The sequence below is a fragment of the Psammomys obesus genome, unplaced genomic scaffold (assembly GCF_907164565.1).
Source record: "Psammomys obesus unplaced genomic scaffold, mPsaObe1.curated_primary_1811, whole genome shotgun sequence".
NCBI lineage: Eukaryota > Metazoa > Chordata > Mammalia > Rodentia > Muridae > Psammomys > Psammomys obesus.
Genome location: NW_026592118.1, coordinates 24,566,089 through 24,588,373, shown reverse-complemented (window position 1 = coordinate 24,588,373; position 22,285 = coordinate 24,566,089). Strand labels below are relative to the sequence as shown.

The 22,285-nt window shown below is 39.3% G+C and overlaps 1 protein-coding gene across 1 annotated transcript in view; it reads right to left on the bottom strand.

The window, feature by feature from the left end:
* Grm3 (glutamate metabotropic receptor 3) overlaps window positions 1-22,285 on the bottom strand; it is a 223,987-nt gene that overhangs the window by 91,096 nt on the left and 110,606 nt on the right. Inside the window, exon 2 of the mRNA XM_055613003.1 lies at window positions 11,218-11,827. Coding sequence (XP_055468978.1) covers window positions 11,218-11,685 — 468 coding nt within the window. The 5' untranslated portion in view covers window positions 11,686-11,827. The remainder of the gene's footprint in view (window positions 1-11,217; window positions 11,828-22,285) is intronic.

The window sequence follows — 22,285 nt, the reverse complement described above, 5'->3', positions numbered from 1 at the left end:
TTTCATAGCTAGTGATGCTCCAATATGCTTGATAACTGAATGAACTGATGAGTGATGGATATTTTCTGTTCTACCATACCACCTTTTCTAAGACAAAGATACCTGTCTGTGGAGAAAGCAAAGGCTAGATCCAGTGAACAATGAAAAGCTACCATCAAGCACTTCCAATAAATAATTTGCTGTGCAGTGTGAAATCTTCACTAATTATATTCAGCTTTTCATCAAGATAAAATCAGGGAATTCATTTAGAACCTTAGGAATCTTCAGTCAAGATTTTCTACAAATTACGTTTGTATGATCAGGCAAAAGAAAGCCAAGTCTATATCAGTTGGGGTTGCCACTACACCAGTGGCAAGACTATAAAAAAATTTTAGGGCCTTATTATGAAGTTTGGTTAATCAAACCATATATATATTTAAGTTGGCCTCAAATAAACATAAACCTTAGACGATCATCCCCAAATGAGTTGTTCCCAAGGTCTTCAGGCAAGGTCAGGTTTCTTTCGTGACAAATGCCTTGTGCACAGATAGCTAGCCAGTCATACAAGTTGTTCATCTATTATTCTTGCTTTGGGAATATATACAATTTTGATTTTCCTATAACCAATTCTGACTGTGGAAAGATACTCCCATATAACCCTAATACCTGCTCACATCAGAAAGCTTTCCACATGTAGTAAATATTACTGTTTTGCATTTATTTATTTATACTGTGTGTGTGTGTGTGTGCTCATGCAGGCACACAGGTGTGGGTTTACATGCCACAATGTGAGCATAAAGGTCAGAGGACAATCTGCAAACATGCAGAAGATTGTTTTCTCCTTTCAGCATGTTGAACTTGAGGATTAAACTCACGTTGTCAGGCTTGGTGGTGACAAGCGCCTCTCTTCTCTGGCCCATCCAGCTGGCTCAGACTAGTTTTACATGAAATGTTACCTTGGGATGTACATTTTTTTGGTGCCTTGAGTTTATCCAGGACTTATGCTTTCACTATAGCCTACCAAGTCACAAATATATTCATATTTAGTTTTGATTCAAGAATTTAAAAAAAAATTACAGGCTTTTGTCAGTTTATTTGGGAATTATACTTCTTGACATTTTCAGCATCAGAGATTCTTTCCATTTTTATTCTAGATGGCAGCCTTTATTTAGGTGGTACTCTGATCATGAAGAATAAAAGAATGTGAACTCTGGGAAAGACTCAGGGTGTCTACCATTCCTTTTATGTTGTGAAGAAAGAGAGTGTCAGTTCAAAATCTTCGGAGTTACCTGTGGCACCCATGTCAAATCTTTTACTCAGGCCCTCTGTAATATGTCCATTTCACACATGAGCGTTAGACTTCTTGCTTAACACAATGTCATCCACTTTTAGAGTCTAATATAAACAAGTACCGACTAATTTGGTCTTCCTCCATGAGAATTATTTTCAGAACTTTCATAGCGTTGGCTTCTGAATCTTTGCTGGTGTATTAAAGGGAAATGTGGCAACTGGCTTTTATGTGGACCTACGCTTAGTTACAAAAATTCCAGATGGAAAGAGGCACCAAACACTTCCAAGAAAGATGCTATTTGCAGGGCTGAACTATACACTTGAAGAAGAAAGCATTGTTGCTGTCTCCCGAATCTGGAGACCCAACAATAATAACCTTGGTAGGTTTGCCCTTTGTTCTGTACTGTTCACAGCCCGTATCTCCCTGGGGTTGTTTTCCAAGAATAAGCCCGCACCTTTAATTGTTCTGTAACACACGCAGAGCTGAGTTTTTGTCTAGTTCTTTTAATTAAATGCATACATGTAAGCCTGGAAGAGAACCACTGAGGGCTGCACTTTGAACCATCTGGTAACTCACAGACCACTAACCAGGTGAAGAAGTTCTAGAACTTGTGAGGTTAAGAAACCCCACTGCTCTTCCTTTCAGGCTGATCAAACCAAACTATTAGCTGTACAAAATGCCAGATTGGCTTGTATTTTAAACTAGAACTGGAGGTGGCTAGTAGTTGAGAAACTGCCTGAGGAATTCAAGCTGTTCACATCACATGAGTTATCTTCCCATAAAGGCTGCCAATCATCCTGTTATTGCAAAAGGGATTAGTCATTTTTTTTTTCTTTTGGGCACATTAGCTGCAGAACATCTGGAGATGTTCCATCCCCTATGATGGGGGAGAGGGGAGAAGTATCAGTATAAAAAGGCAAGAGTTAATTTAAATTTAGGAAATCATACAATGTGGTAGTAGTATAGCAAATGCCAGTTTGCTCATTATAATCTGTAAAAGCTACCCATGCTTGCATTCCAGAGGCTCTGAAAATACATAAGTCAAAATGGTTCTTGCCATTTCCTTCTTGACATAGTCCCAATGACGGTCCATGGAAATCCCAAGAAAAGACCCTTAAAGATGACCCCAGTTTCCTTGGTCTTTATTTCTACTTTAATTTCCCTAGAAACCACTCCTCTTAGCACCTGTGGTCTGCAATCTGGATCATCATATGCTTTTGCTTTCTCATCTGAAAGCAAGGAATTGAGGAGTCGTGGAGCATGTCTGTTTTCCATTCTTCCATTTATCGATCAGATTGAAAATATGTGTAGATCAAGAAGGCTCCTTTGAATCCTATTATTTCAGGAGACGGACATCCAAAAGCAGGTTAGAGGTTCTGCTGTGAGGATGCTACTCCCTACTGAAGTGTCTGTCTTGTTCTCTTATCTTCACAGAACGATCTCAAGAATTATTTCCTACTCATACTTAGCAGGGAGTTACATAATAAAAAAGAAGTCATTTCATCCTGTTTCTTTGACCCCCCCTTCTCCATGTGTTAAATTTCAAGAGAAACCATGAAACTGAACTGGTTTCGGTTCCTTACAGTAACAGGCCTCTGTGGTATTTTATCTAACGTTTAAGTTGAACACCTATACTTACAGAGCACTCCTAGGTTGCCCAACACCGAAGAGACATGTCAGAAATGTATTTTAGTGCTTTAGGGATTGATTTTTGGAAATATCTTTTGAAGTCTTAACAGAGTCACAAGTTAGCCTAAGCTATATTTTTTTCTGAAGCCTGCAGAGTTTCCTTAATGCAATGGTATGATTAAGGTGCCATAATTAATAAAAAGTCATTTTTACTGTTTCTGATTGTTAACCAAAAATGAGAACGTTAAGGAAACGAGGATTATAGCCCGATATTTTTGTAAACGCTTACTGTTTACTTTTGGGGTTCTGCACTAACTCAGGGAAGAGCAATACACATGGCATTATTTGTAGGGAATGGAACAGTGTTGTTCAGGATTTCTCTGTTCGCTGTATTACTTAAGCAAAGTTGTCAGGCACAAAAGAAGCAGACTGTGTAGTACTTCAGGACCCAGGACTAGACCAGTGTCCTGACCTCGGCTTTTTTCTCTCACTAGCGGTGTGAACTTGGGCAGCATTGTTTATTTCTTTAGGTATCAGTTTCCTCATTTATAAGGAGGGAATAGTAGTAATTCCTAGATTTATGAAGTTACATAAGGATTAAATAAGAATATATAGGAAGTAGTAATTTACTGACCAGCCTAGGGGGGGAAAAAAGCCAAAAGCAAAACTTTAAAGGTAGTAAAGATGATGTCTATTCAAGGCATTTTTCGAAAATGTAGATTTTTCTAAAAAAAAAATAAAATAAACCTATGTCCTCACTGCCTTCAAGGAAGTTATGCTCCTCTGGGAGATAATGAAAAATAGGCACAGATCACATTCTGAGGTACACACACAAAACACAGACCAAAGAACAACTAATCTCAGGTAGGTGAGAGCTGGCAGGTCATAATATCTAAAGTTGACCTTGAAAAGGAAGTGTGGATTTTCCAGGAAGAGACAGGAGATATGAGCTTTTAGGAAGGAGAGACAAGTCAAATACTAGGGAGAAGGCATATTGCTTTATTGGTATCAGATAGGTCACCAGAATGTCAGTGCCTTATAGGAACAGGAGATGGTAAAGACATAGGGGTGGTAATCAGACAGCCAAAAGTTATAGGCAACTATGGATTTTTTGATCTATGTTACTTAGACTGTAAAAATGAAAAATGTAAGTACAGGAATTATATGGAAAAAAAACAGTTTTAAAAATATCACAGTGGATAGCATCAACTTAAAAGTCACTAGGGGAAGGCCCTCATTTGGGAAGAATACTTATTCTGACACAGACAGAGGTCTCAAAGGCCAGAAAGCCTATATTTCCAGTTGCTTTGAACAGTTTGACGGAAATATCAAGATCAAGGTGTAAGAGAAAAACGTTAGCTTCCCTAAAAACCATTTCAATTGGTTGATAGTAATTACTCAGAAACATTTTTTTTAGTGTCTGCCATTGGTTGGGCACAGTCTTAGGAGGGAGCAGGTCATAAGTTACAACAGTTTATGGAAACTGTGGGAGGCTGGAGAATTTTTTAACTTCCTGAGGGCAACTCAGAAAAGGTAGCTCATGACTTTCTTTACCGTAGAGCGAATTTCTGGGATGTTAAATAGCCCACTCTTGCAGTTGAAGCTCCCTGGGTAGCGCCAACCTACCTTTATCGTTGTGTTGTTTCAAATTTGGTACAAATGGTGTATCTTAAAACTACGTGGTAAACAAAGGAGCTATATGGTTAATTCATATGTCTGTTAAAAATGTCAACCAAACCCTGGCTTTTACAGAGAAATTTCGCAAACTGTGCATCATGCATTCAGCACCATGTTTTCTACCTTGAGAGGGTTTTGTTGGCCAGTTTGTATTCCATGGAGACTCCCCAGGAACCAGGTGACAGGCACCCAAATGTTAGGCCATTGCCTCGTCCCTGGGTTGCACACCTGGCATATTCAACGGTAGCGACTGGTGGCAAATATCTCAAAATGTTTTGCTGTTCCGGCCAAAAAACCTGATCTATATTTAGAGCATCATTTTGGGAAGTATTGTTGCTATTGTGTTTTCTCCTGTGCTGTAATTCCCAACGTTGGATATGAAGTCAAAGAGCTGGCAAGAATTAAGACTTTGTCACTAGTAACAGAGGGATTTCCATAATATGCCAGGTGGTGTTGTCAAAAATAGCGACATTATAATTTTAGTGTTTGAATTCCTACTGATACACAGCCTGGAGTATCAGTGTTTGCTCAGAGTTTAACTGCAGGTGTTTGGGGAACATTGTGCTTAAATCCACCAAGTCACTAATTGGAAAAAGACTCTTAGTTCTCACCTACATTTTCCCATAGATTAGAAAATACACTTCCGCCTCATTAAGTCAGTGGACTTTCATCATGATAAACTGCTAAAGGTTGGCTCTTTGTATATTAAAGTACCAACCTTTGTACATATTGATTTATTGAAAAGGGACATACTTAATGACAATTTAAAATTTGAGCCATTAAAGCAATCATTTTAAGGTTCAGCTAAAAGTGTCCGGAGTCTTATCTCAACTAGTTTACTTGGTAATCTGTAGACAGAGCATTTGGTAATAATATTTTAAGAATGGCTGCATTTCTTGCTTTTCACATGGTGTCCATTGTAGACTGAGTTCTGTAAATCAAACATGGTTCACAGCCATGGCCATTCTTTCACTGTGAATTCACGCCCTGTTCGTGGTGGTCTGGGCGGCAGCCTCTTGTTTCTCACTAGAGTAGTTTCCTAATACATATAGAACAGGAAGGGAATTAATTAACGAACAAATTAACCTCAAAGCAAAGGGACATATAGTGTCCCCTAGGTAATTACCTCTGGTGAGAATTTGCTACAATAAAGCAATGTTAGCAAAAACACCTTTAATTGCTATTGACGGTGCCTCCCTCCCTGTGACAAAGCCCTTGAACAGCATTGACCTTTCTTTTGGGAAGCAGAGCAAGAGCAATGGAAGGTCTCAAAACAACCAGCTTTGCGAGATTGCTTTGGACTGGGAAGGCTGAGAGGGAAATAGGGTGGCTCCGAGACAAGTCTTGAGTAAGATGTTTCTGGAGTTCGGACTGTCAGAGGAAATGATGAGCACTTGGCATGGGAGGCAAAGGGTGGAGAATCCTAAATTTAAAGGACTTGGAGCTTTGGTGCTTTCTTTCAGGGAGCAGGACCTCTTGGAGCTATTCCTCTTGAGTGGACTGAACATGTTGACAGAAAGAAAACAACGACAAAAATGAACAGGTTGAAAAATGAAACCCGTGACTGAAGTGCTGCTGACAACTCCCTCTCAGGTGTGAGAGGTTACATAAATCTTAGCAAGCTGCAGTCAGAATCTTAGTCACCGTGTTGAACGTTTTCTGGAGAGATACACTGAAAACTGCCATAAACATTATAGTTGCAATATTAAACTCACTAAGTGCAGCTATCACTTTATTTTTTTTCTAATAATAAACTAGTAAATGAAGTTTTAGTGCTGTCCTTTGCCTCACGTGAGAACAGAATCATGCTCCCATTTGCCTTGCATCAGCTAAATATACAGTAAACACAGTAGCATATTGTCTGAGATTTAGGAGGCCTTCTGAATATATATATGATATATATATGTATCAATATCATATATATGATATATATATAGCCCAAGGTGTGTATATGTATATATATATACATACATATATACATATATGTATATATGTGTGTGTGTGTGTGTGTGTATATATATATATATATATATATATATATATATATATATATATATATATATATATATATATATATAAAGTTTTGTCTAGGCTAGTGTTGATACCATTCTGTAATACAGTCTGGCCTTGAACTTGCAGTTCTCCTGCCTCTGTCTCCAATGTGGCTAGTGATATTACAGGTTTGTACCACCAGGCCCAGCTCTGTATATTCTTTCTGTGGAGAGACCACATGGAGCCAGATGAGAGCCAGGATGGGGCTTTCATCCTACTGAGCATGGTTCCAGTTAAGCAGGTGGGGTGTAGCCTTGTACCTGCCTGTCTCAGAATCAGTGGTATGCAAGCCTGCAAAAAGCTCTCAGATGAAGGTGTCTGGGGCCACTGAGTAGACAGTGAGTAAAAGAGGGATTTCCTGATCTATCTTTAACAAGACACTCAGATTTCCACTTCAGGAAAATGCTCAGTTCGTACCTGTGATCTCATAAAATGACCTAGCATAGAAGGTGATGGCTGTGACCCCAATCCAAAACTTATTTAGGGATTTTCTGTCTTTTGGTGGTGTAGCAGGCTATCATATAATTAGTTCTTGGAATTTGTTGAAAAAATTTATTTCCCAAATCACAGAGAGCTTATTTCAGGTGCTGGCTACACAAAGAGGAATACATGTGATTCCCTAATAGAAACGTAAATGGACAAATCATTTAATGAATTAGAACAGAAGGAATTAGAAGAAGGAGCTTAGGAATGGTTTCTCAGTGAGGTAAGAATTTGAGCTTGGTAAGACGTACTGATAGCCAAAGAACATTATGGTTTAGGTATAAAATGAGAACAGCAGTTTGTTTACGAAAGTCTGTGTAGCTGCTACCCACTAGTGTATAAAAAACTGTTTTGCCAAGCGGGCCGTAAAACACCTTGTCTAAAATCTTGCTTCTGGTCCATGCCATTCTTTTCTGCTCATTTTTTATTTTTGGCCTCTTTGTATTGTGTTGTCAGCTAATGGCAATTCTACGCACTCTTTCAAGGTAATCTTTTGCGTTGTCTCGATTTTTCTGAGGTTACTTTAGCATTCAGAGGCAAAGCATCTTCTACCTGCCATGTTCCAGGTAAAGCACGCCCCATACAGGAAAGATTAGCCAGGAAAAGAGTGTTTCTTCTAACCCTTTAGGAACATTTCGAAGGAGAACATTTTGGCTGGACATCTCAGATGCTAACTGCAGCTCATTTGAAAAGGCACAGGCATAAACACTGCTCCTAAGTAAGTGCCATAAACACAATCGCCTAGCTGAAGGCAATTGACCTGAATCTCTTCTTGAAACACTATATTCCCTGAAGTGAAAGGCTCACAGGCTTATAGAGGACACCAGGGCAGTCTTGAAAATGCTTTGAAAAGAAGCCTGCTCACTGGAGGGTGTGGATAGATCCCCCAGGTATATTTGCTCATGTAGAAGTATTTGGATGTTTGCGTTCATTGATGACTGAATTAAGAAATCAATTTGACTGCTTTATAAAGGGACTACTACGGAGTGGTTTGTTGTCCTTAATGAGCGTATTGGTAGAATAATTATCCAGGTCTTCATTGATAGTGTTACAGCGTAACCCAGCAAGTCATTAAGAATCTCACATTCCATGTAGATTTCACTAACACTATGAGCTAACATGGCAGTAAGGGCCTCCTTTTCCGCCTTTGGGAAAATTTCTCTCCTTTAGCGGGAAGATGAAGAGAAAACATCTTTTGAAGCAATTTGGAAAATAAAGCCATACAGGCTAAATGGAGGACTGGCAAAGGTTTGAATTCAAACTGTCCCCTACCAGTTTGAAAGTTTGACCCCCAGCTGGTGATGTTTTAGGAGGCTGTGGACTTCCAGGAGGTGGGGCGAAGCTGGTAGAAGTCACCCAGAGGGACAGGATTTTGCTCGCCCCAGATCTTGTCCAACTCACTCTGCTTCCTGTTCTACCATGTTGGGAAGTCTGTGGCGTGGAGTTGCCATGCATTCCTCACCAGGAAGGACCAAGGCCCTCTGAAACAGTGATGGAAAATGCATCTGTTCTCTTATAAGTTGTCTCTGTCAGGTACTTTTGTCACAGCAATGCAGAGGTCACCAACACAAGAGCACGGTGATATTTAAACAGCTGATGGAGCCACAAGAGGGAACGTGCAGAATATCGCTTTCTGTGATCCTTTCTCCATAATCTGTTCTCAGCAGGAAACTCTGGACCCTGGTGTGCCTGGATGCCACGAGATGGGAGGCATTTAAAGTCATGTGATGTTTGTGCTCATTTATTTCTACTTCGTTCTCTCATCGTTTGCCAGTTCAAGCTTTCAGTGCACATTCAGGAAGTCTAAGTTTATAAAGACCTAGGGCAGTACTGCCAGATGCCTGCTTTCACCACACTTACCAAACACCAGGATGTTTGACCACAGTAGTCATGGGAACAGAGGTGGCTACACAGGAGAGATATCCAGGAACCTTATGTCCCCAGAAGTGTTTTCTTATTAACGTCCAGGAGTGCTTTAAATTCTTAGAAAGATTGGAGCCCAGTGCTTGGTCCTTTTTAGTTCACACCCTTATTCTTCTGTGAGGTCTTTGTCCCTTTGTACATGAACATTTTTCATAGCTTTGTGATCAGCCTCTGCAGACGCTGTGTCTCATTCACATTGTGTGGTTGATTACCTGTTTCCTGGTACAGCTTCCATCCCATCAGCCATCCTCACTTCTCACCTTGTCCAGCTCATTCACAGAGCCCACAGCCAGTGAATGCAACAACAAATCAGTTATTTTGATGTGGGAGATGGAGCTTTTTTTGATAACACTTACAGGATTTTCCATGCACATTTATATTTTTTTCTTCCCCTTTAACTAGCCAGACTTCTTCTGAAGAGTGCATAGTATCAAAAGAGCAAGGTCAAATAAAATAAGTGTTTGCAAGGTGGTTTGTTGCATAGCTATAAGAAATGACTATGGACACATGTAGAGTAAGACTTACGACTGGGGAAAAATAAATGTACCAAACATCGTGTGTGTGTGTGTGTGTGTGTGTGTGTGTGTGTGTGTGTGTCCCTTTATTGGGAGTAATACTGGATATGAGCACTTGGAAAATGTTTGACACCTGGCTGGTAAAATTGTTATTGAAGTGTGTCAGACATAGACCTTACATTTTCTCCTTTCAAACAGAAATTTTCACCTCTCCTGACTCAAGTATAAAAGTAATGGCAAAATTTACATGATCTGCTGTGGGATGTGCAATATTTTCTACCCTTCTAATAAAGTTAAAGGGTGTTTATGAAAAACCAATTATCCTAATTACTCGTAATATGACTATGTGCTCTGAAGAAGGAAAGAAATTTGAAATAGCTCATTTAGAGCAGCACAGAATTATACACGGAATTTTAAGTGCCACAAATCTGGAATATAAAAATAAGGCTATGCCAATGCAAATAGAGTCTCTTTAAGTAGGATTGTGACATATGAAGAAGATATCATATCACTGCCTTCAGTGCTTGGATTTTGATTATAGTAATTTAGTAGAAGGCAGAGTATGTGTTTCTTAGAATCATGAACTTCTATTACTGTGACATTAGTGCTTTCAGAAGAAAAATAATATTGAACTTCAGGTAGTATACAGAAACTGTATGGGGTAGCTGAAAACCCAAAAGATCGATCCCAGGTCTAGCTCTCGTTCTGCCTACTGACGGGAATTTTCCAGAAGCCAATCTTTTGGGGAAAATTGGGAAAACGAAGAAATTGAGCTGAATGACTTCTTAGCCCCTTCCTAGCTCCAAAAGTCTGTGGCTTTGTGAGTGACCACTGAAAAAGTGTGATGTGTCTTCTTCCTCTAATGAAGTTGTGAAAACAGTTATCATCTTTATATAATTTGTGTTCTAAAATCTTTCTCTTTTCTTCTCCCTGTCTAGATTTTTTCTCTCTCCCTTGGTTTATGGTAATTATTTGGCTTCTTTGAATATACCTTCACTGAAAAATTATGTGTTTTTAAATCTCTGAACAAAAGAAAAAAAACTAGTGTGAAAAATAGAATCCAGAGATACTATAGCTTCTTGTGATGGAGAGCATGAATGGCTCCAAATACAAGTCAACTTGTAAGGACCATGTTATGAAACTTTGCAGGACTCATCCTGTGGGTGAGGTGTTTTTTTCCTCAGTCCTTGATTTTGAGCCCTCTGAGTTGCTTCTGCTAATGAGATAGTAGCAGCTATGACACAGCAGAGAAGATCGGATGGAGCTTAAGAAATCGTACTTGCATCCTGTTGCATCTTTGGAATCACTCTAGAATCATTCTGAGTAGCTCACTGATCACAGGAGGAAGAAAGGAGACAACCTGGGCAGCACCAGTCACAGCTGAGCCTTTATTCATCCCCTCAGCTGTTATGCAGATTGTATCTGAATAAATGTGTTGAGCCATTAAACTTGGGGGCAGTTTGTTTTGTTGTTGTTGCCATCCAATACACTTCAAAGTAATTTTCAGTAGAATGTTCTATGCTAAAATATCAATAAATACTTATAGAAACGCAATATTAAATTGCTAACATTATCCATTGATGAAATTGTTAACAACATTTAATTCTGTTCCCCTGCAACATAAAAGAAAAGCAACGCAGCTGTTGGCAGTAGCATTTACACTCTTACCTGTATGGAAACACTGCTGTATGAGCCACCAATGACTCCTGCAATGAGCAGTGGGATGTTTTCTTGAATAGCGTATGATCCATCAGGACACATATATTCAGCTTCATCCACTTTAGTCAAAGATGCCCTGACAAACTCCAGTGATTGCTCTAATGCATAGGTATCCCTTGAACATGTATCCAAAATGTGAACACCCAGTTTCACTCCCGGTAGCAAGTAATTGTCTTTGTTGATTTCATCAATAGCAAACAACATGGCCTCCAGACGTTGGATGCCTCGGTCTTCATTGATTCGCCCACACTCTTCTGCTCCAGTGCCTTTTTCATTAATAGGAAATAAACCCCCTAAGACAAGGTCACCTTCTATTTTAATTTCTCTCCTCATAAAGTTGTGATCCCCTAAGGAGAGTAAAAATCCCCTTGAAACCAAAGTTAACATAAGAACTTGGAGTCTTGCCAACATCTTCATGGATCCTGTTTTTGTATCTCTTGGAGATAATCACTGGGTGGAGCCAATGTTGCCCGCTAGTCTGCTCTCATTTCCGAGTGGGATCTTTGGCTTGTCCTTCAAATAGTGGAGGATTGGGCTGAAAGAGCCCGTCACCGAATTCCTAAAGAGATAAAATTTATATGAACAAAAATGATAAAAACAACAATAATTATATTGATGTTCCTTAGTAAGACCCTTGATGGGTTCCTGAATTGAACAAACCAACTCTGGTACTTATTTCAGTTGTCCTTTATCCAAATCTTGACTATTATCTACCTGTAAAGACTTAATCACCTTCCACTTTTATTTACTTCTGGGTACCTAGCAAATCTCATTGTTGAATAACTACCTTCCCTGTAGCTTCTACACCCAATTTATGGGCTAACCTTCCTGTGTTCGTGGTCTGATCTACCATTAAATGAGTTCCAAACTCCAACACTAATTGTTTGTGGAGTAGTTTTAGCTACGCATCTCTCAAACATCCTCAAAGTCTACATGTAATAAATGTCCAATTATATCTGTTTATAAACTCTCAATCCAGGCATCTGCCATTGAGAGTCCTGCCCCCTTTCACACACACACTTCCGATTAGTCATAAGAACTGAAGAGTCTCCCTGTTCTTCCTCTTTGAAGCCACAGACCCTTCCTTTTTCGTGATGCTGAGTTCCTGTCATCTGTAGCTAGCATAGCTATGGCAGTGGCCTCAGTAGAACTCCTACCCGCCCTCAGAATACCCTCTTCTTATGACCTCGAAAAGAAAATCCTTTCTCAAGGACAAAAGTCTTTAAATTTGTTATTGTTTATACTTTAAGTGGTGGGAGGTATGTTTTGTTAGTGGCTGCTTTTTGTATTAGGCAAGTTCTGTTGTGGCTGTCACATTTCAGTCTTCACAAGTACAGCAATGAGTATGGTTCTGGGCTTATAAAGTGAATTATAGCTTTGGAAAGCACTGATACACTCTCAGATAAATTATCAATGGTAACAATATGAAAGGCATCTTCCCCGAAGAGATCTTCTAATGCACAGATTTAATTACTGCTTCAGGTGGCCCATTTCCCACCTGTCTGCAAACCTTGACTTCAGGTTTAGTGACTGACTTCTTTTCTTGAGTGTTTCTCAGTGCCCCATGACCTTGTCCCTGGTGAGGATTCTAGTCTTAAAACTCATAGCTGGCAACTTTGTCCCACTCCTGCTTTCAAGTCTTCGGCTCCAGAAACATTCAACTATGTACATTTTAGGGGATTCACAGATATGTGTGACCATCTCTCTCGTCTGCTCATGCTGTTACTTCTCTGCAAATACTCTTATTTTCTCCCCTCCAAATACTTATGACACTAAGAATCAATGGAAATGGCAGAAACATCAAGTGTTTTGTTTGTTTGTTTCATTGTTTTTTTTTTCTTTTTGTTTTTTAATTTCCCGTTCCCATTCAAATTCCCAAATTTCTGTGTGGTATTACTGTTGCAACTTGTTAAAATAATATTTGCTATTGCCGTTAGCCATATTTTTTTCCTTATGTGTTCATTAGGAATGAATGATCTGATACAGCCTTTACTATCAAGAAAAAAAAGATTCAAATTTAAGATGGGCATTAGCCCAGTGCTTATGTCAGCATTTCTCACATCTCACCCTTCTTACAAGAGCAGGGCCCTTTAAAGATCAGCTTGCTGGTACTTCCACCAGGCAAAGGATGAATTGTTTTCTTGAGAAACACAGTTATCTGAGTTTTGTTAAATTCATCTGTTTTGTTGTAAATCTCTGTGATGGTGGCAGTAGTCAATGGAATGCTCAAGGATAACCTAGGGCTTCTCTGGGCGGTCTGCCAGAGGGTACCAGAAATTCTTAAAACAATAGTTTCTTTTAAAAGTTCATACTAGAGAGCCTTTTTTTAAAATCATGGTTACATATCAATTTTTGGTTCCTTTGATCTTGTGTACAATTCTCTTTGAAGTGTAAGTGCCATCACTAGAAGGCAAAAGACACCGATCATTATCACTAATAATGAAGATGCAGGAATTGCTCTATAAAATCACAGTTTTGTTTGCCTAATCAGAGAGAATAATTAATTCAAAGAAGGTTTACCATGTCTCTTTAAAAACTACTGACTTTTTTTTTTTTTTTTTTTTTGGATGTGAAGAGTTTGGCACTGACTCTTCAAAGGAGAAAGATGACCTTACAGTCTGCAGGAAACTTAATTGCCTGTTGAGAAAGTGCCCTGAGAAAAGGAACACCTCAGGGAAATCACCAGGTTACTCTAAATGTGATGACATATGCAGGTATGACTGCTTGACAGGTAGGGAGTGTGTGTGTGTGTGTGTGTGTGTGTGTGTGTGTGTGTGTACGCGCTATTTTTGTATATCTAGGACTTAACATGCTGCCTACACTCCAGAAGACATTCAGTGAATGTTTTTTGAAGAATACACACATCCACGACAATTGTATTTATAAATAAACTCTTCTCCTTTAGCTCACAGCATGGCAAATAAGGCTTAAAACAGGGAAGTGCATGGCTTTCATCGCATTAACCATTTAATTACCTAGCTGCTCTCCCTTTTTTGCATGCTTCAGTGGTTAGACCATGTCTAACAGGTACAAAATTAGGAAATGAATAGCTCTTTATAGGTTGAGGGTCTTTAGTTTAAAAATACGAAGTGCTACAATATCTATAACTTGAGGACTGACAGAACAAATGAAAATTGTACTCCTAAGTACATGTACTAGGCTACAACTCACACACAGGGACGTTAATTAAAACATTAGTTCAAGGGATGAGTATGGTGTATATACAGAGCACAAATGAGCTTCAGGTGTGGGTTTGGGTTACATTAGTAAGATGTTTGTTTCGTTATGAATCTGTAAATGTTCCAAAATGTCTACGAGAAGCTGAAAACTAGAACAATTCCGTCTCTGAGCATTTTGGATAAGGTCTCCCAAGCACATACAAGCAAGCAAAGATGCTTTCTTTGGATTTGGGTGTTGCAACTGAGTTGGGTTTCTATGAAACCATCAAATGGACCTGCACTTATTCTAGATCTTCAGGTCAGGGGAATACCAAGTAGAAAACATATTATCTTATGTCAAAGCTTAGAGATTCATTGACTTGAGTCAAATATTTATTGAATATTTCCTGTATATACACTAGATCATGAGTTAGACACCTAGAAATATTACTTAATTGTAAACTAAATAATTTTATCTTGGCTATCAAGTACTGTTCTTGATGCTTAAAAGTCCACTTGCACAAGTATAAGTCAAGGGTAATAGAAAATAACTTCTGTTTTTTGCCGAGTATCTCCATCATTTAAAAACTCTTGGATGTAAACATGGTATAAGTTTCCTTAAGTACTTGACTCAAAGAACAACCCATTTATGCTATATGCAATATATAAATTAAAAAATTGGATATTCAGAATATAACACAAACTGAGTAATAATTTCATGCAAAGTGTTTTTATTGAGGCCATATGACATTAGGCTTCTTCAAGTAATATTGAATGTAGTCTAACTCAATTACAATTTAACAATCAATTAAAGGAATGCTTAAATACACTGTCTTAGTATTTTCTTATTTACCGCCTCCTTAAAAGAGAATTTATAATGATTAAGGTTGTAGAGCTATACATAATTTAGAAACACTTAGTATTTTTTTAAATGAAGCCTTAAAAATGGAAAGACACAGAAAATTAAAAATTAACAATGAAAAAATAGATGAACATTCTTAACTCAACACAAATGTTTATCTCTGTGTGACAGCTTACCGGATTGTGGGAAGGGCAGATTCTGTTCATTATAAATCAAAAAGCAGCCCAGTCCCTAGATAAACAGCTTCCCTGCTCAGCCACATTCATATGCAGCTGGAGGATTGTAGCTCTACTAAGGTTCTCCATTCGTGGATGATGAGCGATGTGTCAACTATAAACAAGCATGTGTAGGCCTCTCTGTAGGCAACCTGCTCAGTAATGTTTTATTAATCACTGCATTAATGGAATCTCAGAGGTTTACTATGAATATAACCCCTGGAATACGTGGGCAGAAAACATTTCTGTACTGTGTAGGCTAATAAGTATTTTCCTTTCTCCCCTGACTTTGCCTGGGGAGTTGGTGTGGGAACTGAAACCTACCGTTACTCAATGAATAAGTAGTTTATCCCGGGAAGTAAGAGGGTTTCTCTGGGAGGTACAGTGCCTGAAACAGTGCTCACTTTTCCCCAGAAATGAACCCCTGAGCTACTGATGGATTTCAGGGAGTCATCAAATCCTGTCTGTCCAACAAGCCAAAAAAACGTTAAGGTTAGCCTAGCATACTCAGTTTGATTGTTGAGGCATTTTTGCCTAGATTTTTAGGCAACAGAAGAAAGGAGTCTTGTTATTAGACCTCTATTTTAAAAATAGAATAAAATGATGCTACAGGTACATTAACATTTAAGTACCAGAGTGTATACTAATAACATGACTGCAATTCCTCACTCTGAGGTAAGGAAGAGGATAATGTCCCAAAGGTCTTTGAGAAACTTTTATGGGTTGCTTATGAACTGTCCCCCATAGACTCATTATGAGGTGCTTAGCTGTCAGAGGATAGGCATATGGGCTGTTGGAAAGTGATCGGATCTTGGAGATCCGATAACTGACAGATAAATGCTTTGATGAGTTCATAATATGATGACATAATCAGAGGTGGTGAAAATCAGAAAGTGGGATCCAACGGGCGGAAGTTGGTCACTCAGATATGTATTTGAAGGTTGTCTTGCTCTTCTTGTCTGTCCCTCTCTTAGTATCTTGTTTGCCATTAGGTGAGCATTCTACACCATGCTGTCCCTTAGGACGCTTGCTACCCCAGCATACATGAGTCGAGACCAGCGACCGTGACTGAAACCTCTGAGCCTCTGAACAGAAATAACTCTTTCTCCCTTAGATTTTTTGCTTGGAAGTTTGTGTTACAGCCTTTAATAGTAGACACAGAAGCTATTATAATTATCTGACTATTTAAAAGATGCTTTTGATAAAGTCAAAACTGTCTCTCTTGTTGTCTTACTCTAGTTGTAAGAATTCTCTCTTTTGGTGAACTTCCACATATTCTCTGCTAGGTTTATATTGAGAATTTTATACTGTTTTTTTTTTTCACTTGAATGATTTATTTATTTTATTTTGTATACTTATATGTGTGCAGGTGTGTGTGTGTGTGTGTGTGTACACGTGAAAGCTTAAAGTTGAAGCTAGTGTCTTCCTTCTTTCTTCTCTACTTTATTAAGGTAGAATCTCTCACTGAGCCATGTCTATGTAGTCTAGCTAGTCAGTGTGTCCCAAGGAGCTCTGCTTACACATGTGGACCCAGTTTTTATGTGGGTTCTGGGATTCTGAATTCTGATTCTCATGCAAGTACTTTATCCACTGAGCTATTCTATTCTAGTAGGGCCAAATTGTTTAAAGTTAAAAGTTGATCTCTTTCCCCATTAGATTGTTCAACTGTCTATCAATAGAGGACAATGCACTGGGCACTGTTGTCCATTTTATAATGTCTCAGCACACTTATTAAATATCTGTTAAACAAATCCCAAGTAGTACCTTTGTGTTTGAGAGACAGGTCGGGAGGTTTGAACAACTCTGGATTCCATTCAGAAGGTGAAAAAGACTAATCAAAAGCTGGAATTCGGCTAAAGAAGTTTGCCTCAAGTAACTCTGATCTGACTACTTTAGTGTTAAATTGTTGTTTAATATTTATATGAAGTATGCATTAGACCTGGGAAAGTTGAGGACATTTGAAGAAACCGGAAAGAACCCATATCATTCCTCTGGCAGACATTAGGAGAAATGCTCCTGACAAGCAGTGGAGCCCAGGAGGGCTGGGAATCAGGAGCTGCAGCCGGGGGAAAAAGCTCCCCTTCCTTCAAAAACTCTTGAGGTTAAGGCTTTTGAAACATCACAATGAATATAAGGATTAAATAACCCGAAGTTAGATTGAATAGTTTAGGAGAGCTTCTCCAAGGCATCTGATTCATTTATTCAGAAGATGAAAGAATCTGAGACCTCTAGGTGACCAGACTAAAGCTAGTATAATGGAGATATTGATAACTTTAGAAGTCATCAATTCCCTATTTAACCTTATACCAAAATTAAATTTCTTCTCAACAATGACATAGTTTTCTTTATCTCTTGAATTTAAGGCAAATCTTCTTATGAGGTTGTTAGGTTTTAGTTGGCCTGCTTCTTGGTTGCCTAGTGACTTACGATGTCATCATTTGTCGCCTTCCAGGTATGGCCAGACTCACCTGGCAGGCAGGGTTCATCTGCGTAGAAGCTGTAAATGGACACCTGCCTCTTACCTCCCTCCTTTTGCTCTTCCTCTCTCTTGCTCACTTACTTTTTTTTCTCTAGCTCTTTCCCGCTCACTCCCATCTTCTCTGTTGGGGACCTCCCCCCTTTCCCCACCATGTCTCTCTCCCTCTCTTCTTCCCTCTCTCTCCATCTTCAGCCAATAAACCTCTTTCATAAAATATCTGTTGAGAGCATTTCTAAAATAATAACAGTGGTAGCAGTGGGATTTGCAGTTGTGCATAATCTTGGGTCCTGTGGGTGATTTCTAGTAATTTACTTCCAGTAAATAATATTACCTTAGCTGGGTCATTCAGTTGAGACTAAATGGAAGGTTTATTTGCTTTGCTTCAAAGTAAGTGTTCATTTTTCCAAACACCATGGAAATATGCATGTATATGCTCCTTCCTTTCCCCGAGTGTGTGTGTTTGTGTGTGCATGTGTGTGTGTGTAGCGTCTTGTTCTCTTCCTACAGCAACAAATATTATTTTTTTCACCCAAATTAGTAAGTGTTAGTAACTGTGCAGCACCTTGAATTCTGATGAAAAATGAGTGCGTACATTGTATTAATAGCAGTTCCTTGGATCATGTTGCCCACGGTAAAAAATCCTAAAAATGATTTTCCTTCATTTCAGCCTTTTTGCTATTTAGTGCAGAAATAGAGGGAAACATTTAGCAAGCTGTGTTCTAGGCCCAGTGTTCATGCTGGCAAACTAGCTTCTTTTAGCTTTGGCATCTCTTAGAAAGACAAAAACAAAAGTGGAGTACAAAGAGTCTGGAGTAACAGCAACATACGAGCTTTTGCATTTCATACAAACACACGTACACACACACACACACACACACACACACACACACTGGGGGCAGAGGAAAGACAGAGCAAGAGTGAGCAAGAGAGAGAGATATTGTAGTGATATTTTTTAAGAATTCTAGAATTTTGTGTTGTTGTTTTTTTAAGACAAATAGTATAAGACTGTGCTTTCGTTTTAATCCCAGGTGTAGGGAAGTGGGGCTTCTTCAGAGTCTAGCAGCAACAGACCATGATTTACCTCGTATTCTAGTAGAAGCATAGTTTTGCCAGCTGCAGATAATTTCTACGATTATGTGACATTTGTAATTCTGGGAACTTTTCAGAGGGTACATAAATGTGAGGGCCCCAAGAGGCGGGTTGGTGGTTGTTGGTCATTTAGGGGGGTTGGTTGTGGTTTGTAGTAGCTTTGTTCAAAGAAGAAACAAAAGGAAAGAAATTAGATTCTAGGATTTTCCTAATTCCTCTCTCTCTTCTATTCTTGTTTCTCTCCTATCTAGTGTTAGGGGGCAAAATGGGGAAGAAGGGATTAAGGGTGGGAAAAGAAGAACCCACAGAGTAGCAAAGCCCAGCTACAAGAGATCAAACATGCACCCACAAAAACTCACTATCTTTCCTAAGAACATTCCTTAGTATGTAAATATTAAAACATTTGAAAGTCTCATTTCTCTCCCATGAGAAATGCTGACTTAGAGTATGTGCATCTGACTTGTTTGTGAACTACAGCAGGAAAACCCCACGATCACTCTGGACTGCACAGGGCAATCACTTTCCCTCCATGCAGTAGTGGCAATCTCACTGAAATGAAAACAAACAAACAAACAAACAAACAAACAAAGAAAACTGGAGATTGGAGTCCTGTGATGCTGAAGTGGCTGCAGTCTTCGAGGACTAAGGCTGTCAGAAGACAGAGCAGTGCCAGAGCTTGCCTGGTGAGGGACAGAGGGACCTTGTCAGACTCGAGAGGCATATCCTGACATCAGAGGTCACAGTCATTCCTCTGTGTCCTTAAGGGTTTGGATCCATGATTCCCTGCAGAGAGCCAAGTCCTCAGATGCTTAACTCCCTTGAATAAAATGACATAGTACTCGCATACACCCACGGCATCTTCCATTTACTTTGCACAATGTCTAAATTACTCGTACTTCTAAAGCACTGTAAAAGTTTCTGTAAGGGAGGTGTTTGGGCAATAGTGACAAGGAGAAAACAATCTGTATACATATGGTACCAACGCAATGGTCACAACGAGTCACAACAGAAATGGGAAGTAGCCAGTGGCCAAACAACTGCAGAGGAATAGGGGAAGAAGAACTAGAAAGAGAGGTCGGAAGAAAGATAACAACAATGATGATGACAGAACAGGAGAATGAAGCCAAAATGAAATGGGAAAAACATTAGAAACAGGTCCTGGAATGACCCACATGTTGGAATTCACAGACAAGTACTTTAAATTCACATTCACAGACATGACGAAAGACTTAAATAAGTGAGTAGATAACAAATCTCAGCAGAAAACTGACACTAAAAATAAATACTTTTTGAAAATACTAGAACTCAGAAGTATGATACCTAACTAAAGATTTCACCAGGGAGGAGGAGTGACAAATTAGAAATGGCAAAACAGTTAAGTTGAAGATGATGAATATATTCATCCTACAGAGAAGAGAGGATTGAAAATAAATTGAATAGAGGCTCAATTTTAATTGGAAAATATTCTGATTAGAATAAAATACAAAGTTTCAGAAGGAGATCGGAGATTAAAGAAATACTGGCTGATGATTTTCCAGATTTAGGGGCAAACATAAGGTTACAATGCAAAGAAGCTCAGGAAATGGGAATAAGGATAATTACAAACAAAACTGTATTATAAGCAGTGTGGTACTTTCACTAATAAAACCCGAGATAAAGGGGAAATTACGGAAAGAGCAAATCAGTGCGCTTGTGCAAGTTGAGAATGTGAGTGATATTTGATTCACTGAGAACAGCATAAACAACGGCGCTGATTTTTAAGCCTTTTGAGTATCACTCTTGAAGTTACTTGTTGAAGAAAACGTTAGAGGCATTGGGGGAAGTTTTACTTTTTATATTTTGAAAGATTTTATTTACTTATTTAAGTGGCAGCTTGTTGCCTAAAAGCCTTATTAGCTGGAATGATTGGCTTTTCCTTTGTAGTCTAACAATGTAGAATTCCTTTCCCATTTTCCTGGAAACTACATCATAATTTTCTGAGCAATCAGCACACATGTTCTCAAGGAGAGGAGTCCATTCCTGATTTCCCAGGTAGCCTGCGACCACACAGTTGACCAGCATCAAGTGCCTTTATCAATTGAGAGGAGCCCATGGCCAAATCATTGCCAGCTAGGCTAGTTCACCCAAACCAAAGAACCTGTAGGAGAAAAGCCTATCTGTCTCTCAGAGTGCCTGAGAGAAATGATGACAAGCCAGAGCAGCTGGCAGCCACCTTATCTACCATGACACATGAGCCTATGTGAGAATAAATTGAGAGAAATGCAGGGCCAAGATACAGGAAAATGATGGGGTGGATACCGTGACATAGGCTGCTAAATCAGTTTGAATTTCTCAGTTATCCAAAACAATGACTTTCTTTTAGCTTCTCAGCCTGACATAATTCATACCACTTCACATTAAAATTCCTAAAGAGCATCTGTTGGAATGAGGATGATCCCCAAATGCTCATGTATTTGGATGCTTGGTCTCCCCATTAGTGGAACTGTTTGGGAAAGATTAGAGGGTATGGCTTTGTCAGAGTCGGTGTGTTGCTGGAGGCCAGGACTGAGGTTTCAAAAGCACAGGCCACATATGAAGAGGGTGTAGACAGGGAACAGAACAGAAGCCTACCACAGAGCGCCTCGGAAAGACTCTACCCAGCAGGGTACAGAAGCAGATGCTGAGATTCATAGCCAAACTTTGGGCAGAATGCAGGGAATCTTATGAAAAAAGGGGGAGACAGAAAGACCTGGAGTGGACAGGAACTCGGCAAGGAGACCTATAGAGCCAAAAATATCTGGGCCCAGGGAGGCCTTCAGAGACTGATGAATCAACCAAAGACTATGCATGGAGAGGACTAAGACCCCCTGCTCAGATGTAGCCCCTGAGCAGCTCAGTCTGCATGGAAGTACCAGAGTAAGGGGAGCAGGGGCAGTCTCTGGCATGAAGTCTGTTGCCTGCTTTTTTTTATCACCTCCCCCTGGCGAGGTGGCCTTACCAGGCCACAGAGAAAGAGGATCCAGACATTCCTGATGAGACTTGATAGGCTAGGGTCAGATAGTAGGGAAGGAGGACCTCCCCCATCATGAACTAGGGGAGAGGCATAGGGGGAGAAGAGGGAGGGAGGGTGGGATAGGAGCAGATGAAGGATGGAGCTACAGCTGGGATACAAAATGCATAAATTGTAAATAATAATAATAATAATAATAATAATAATAATAATAATAATAATAAT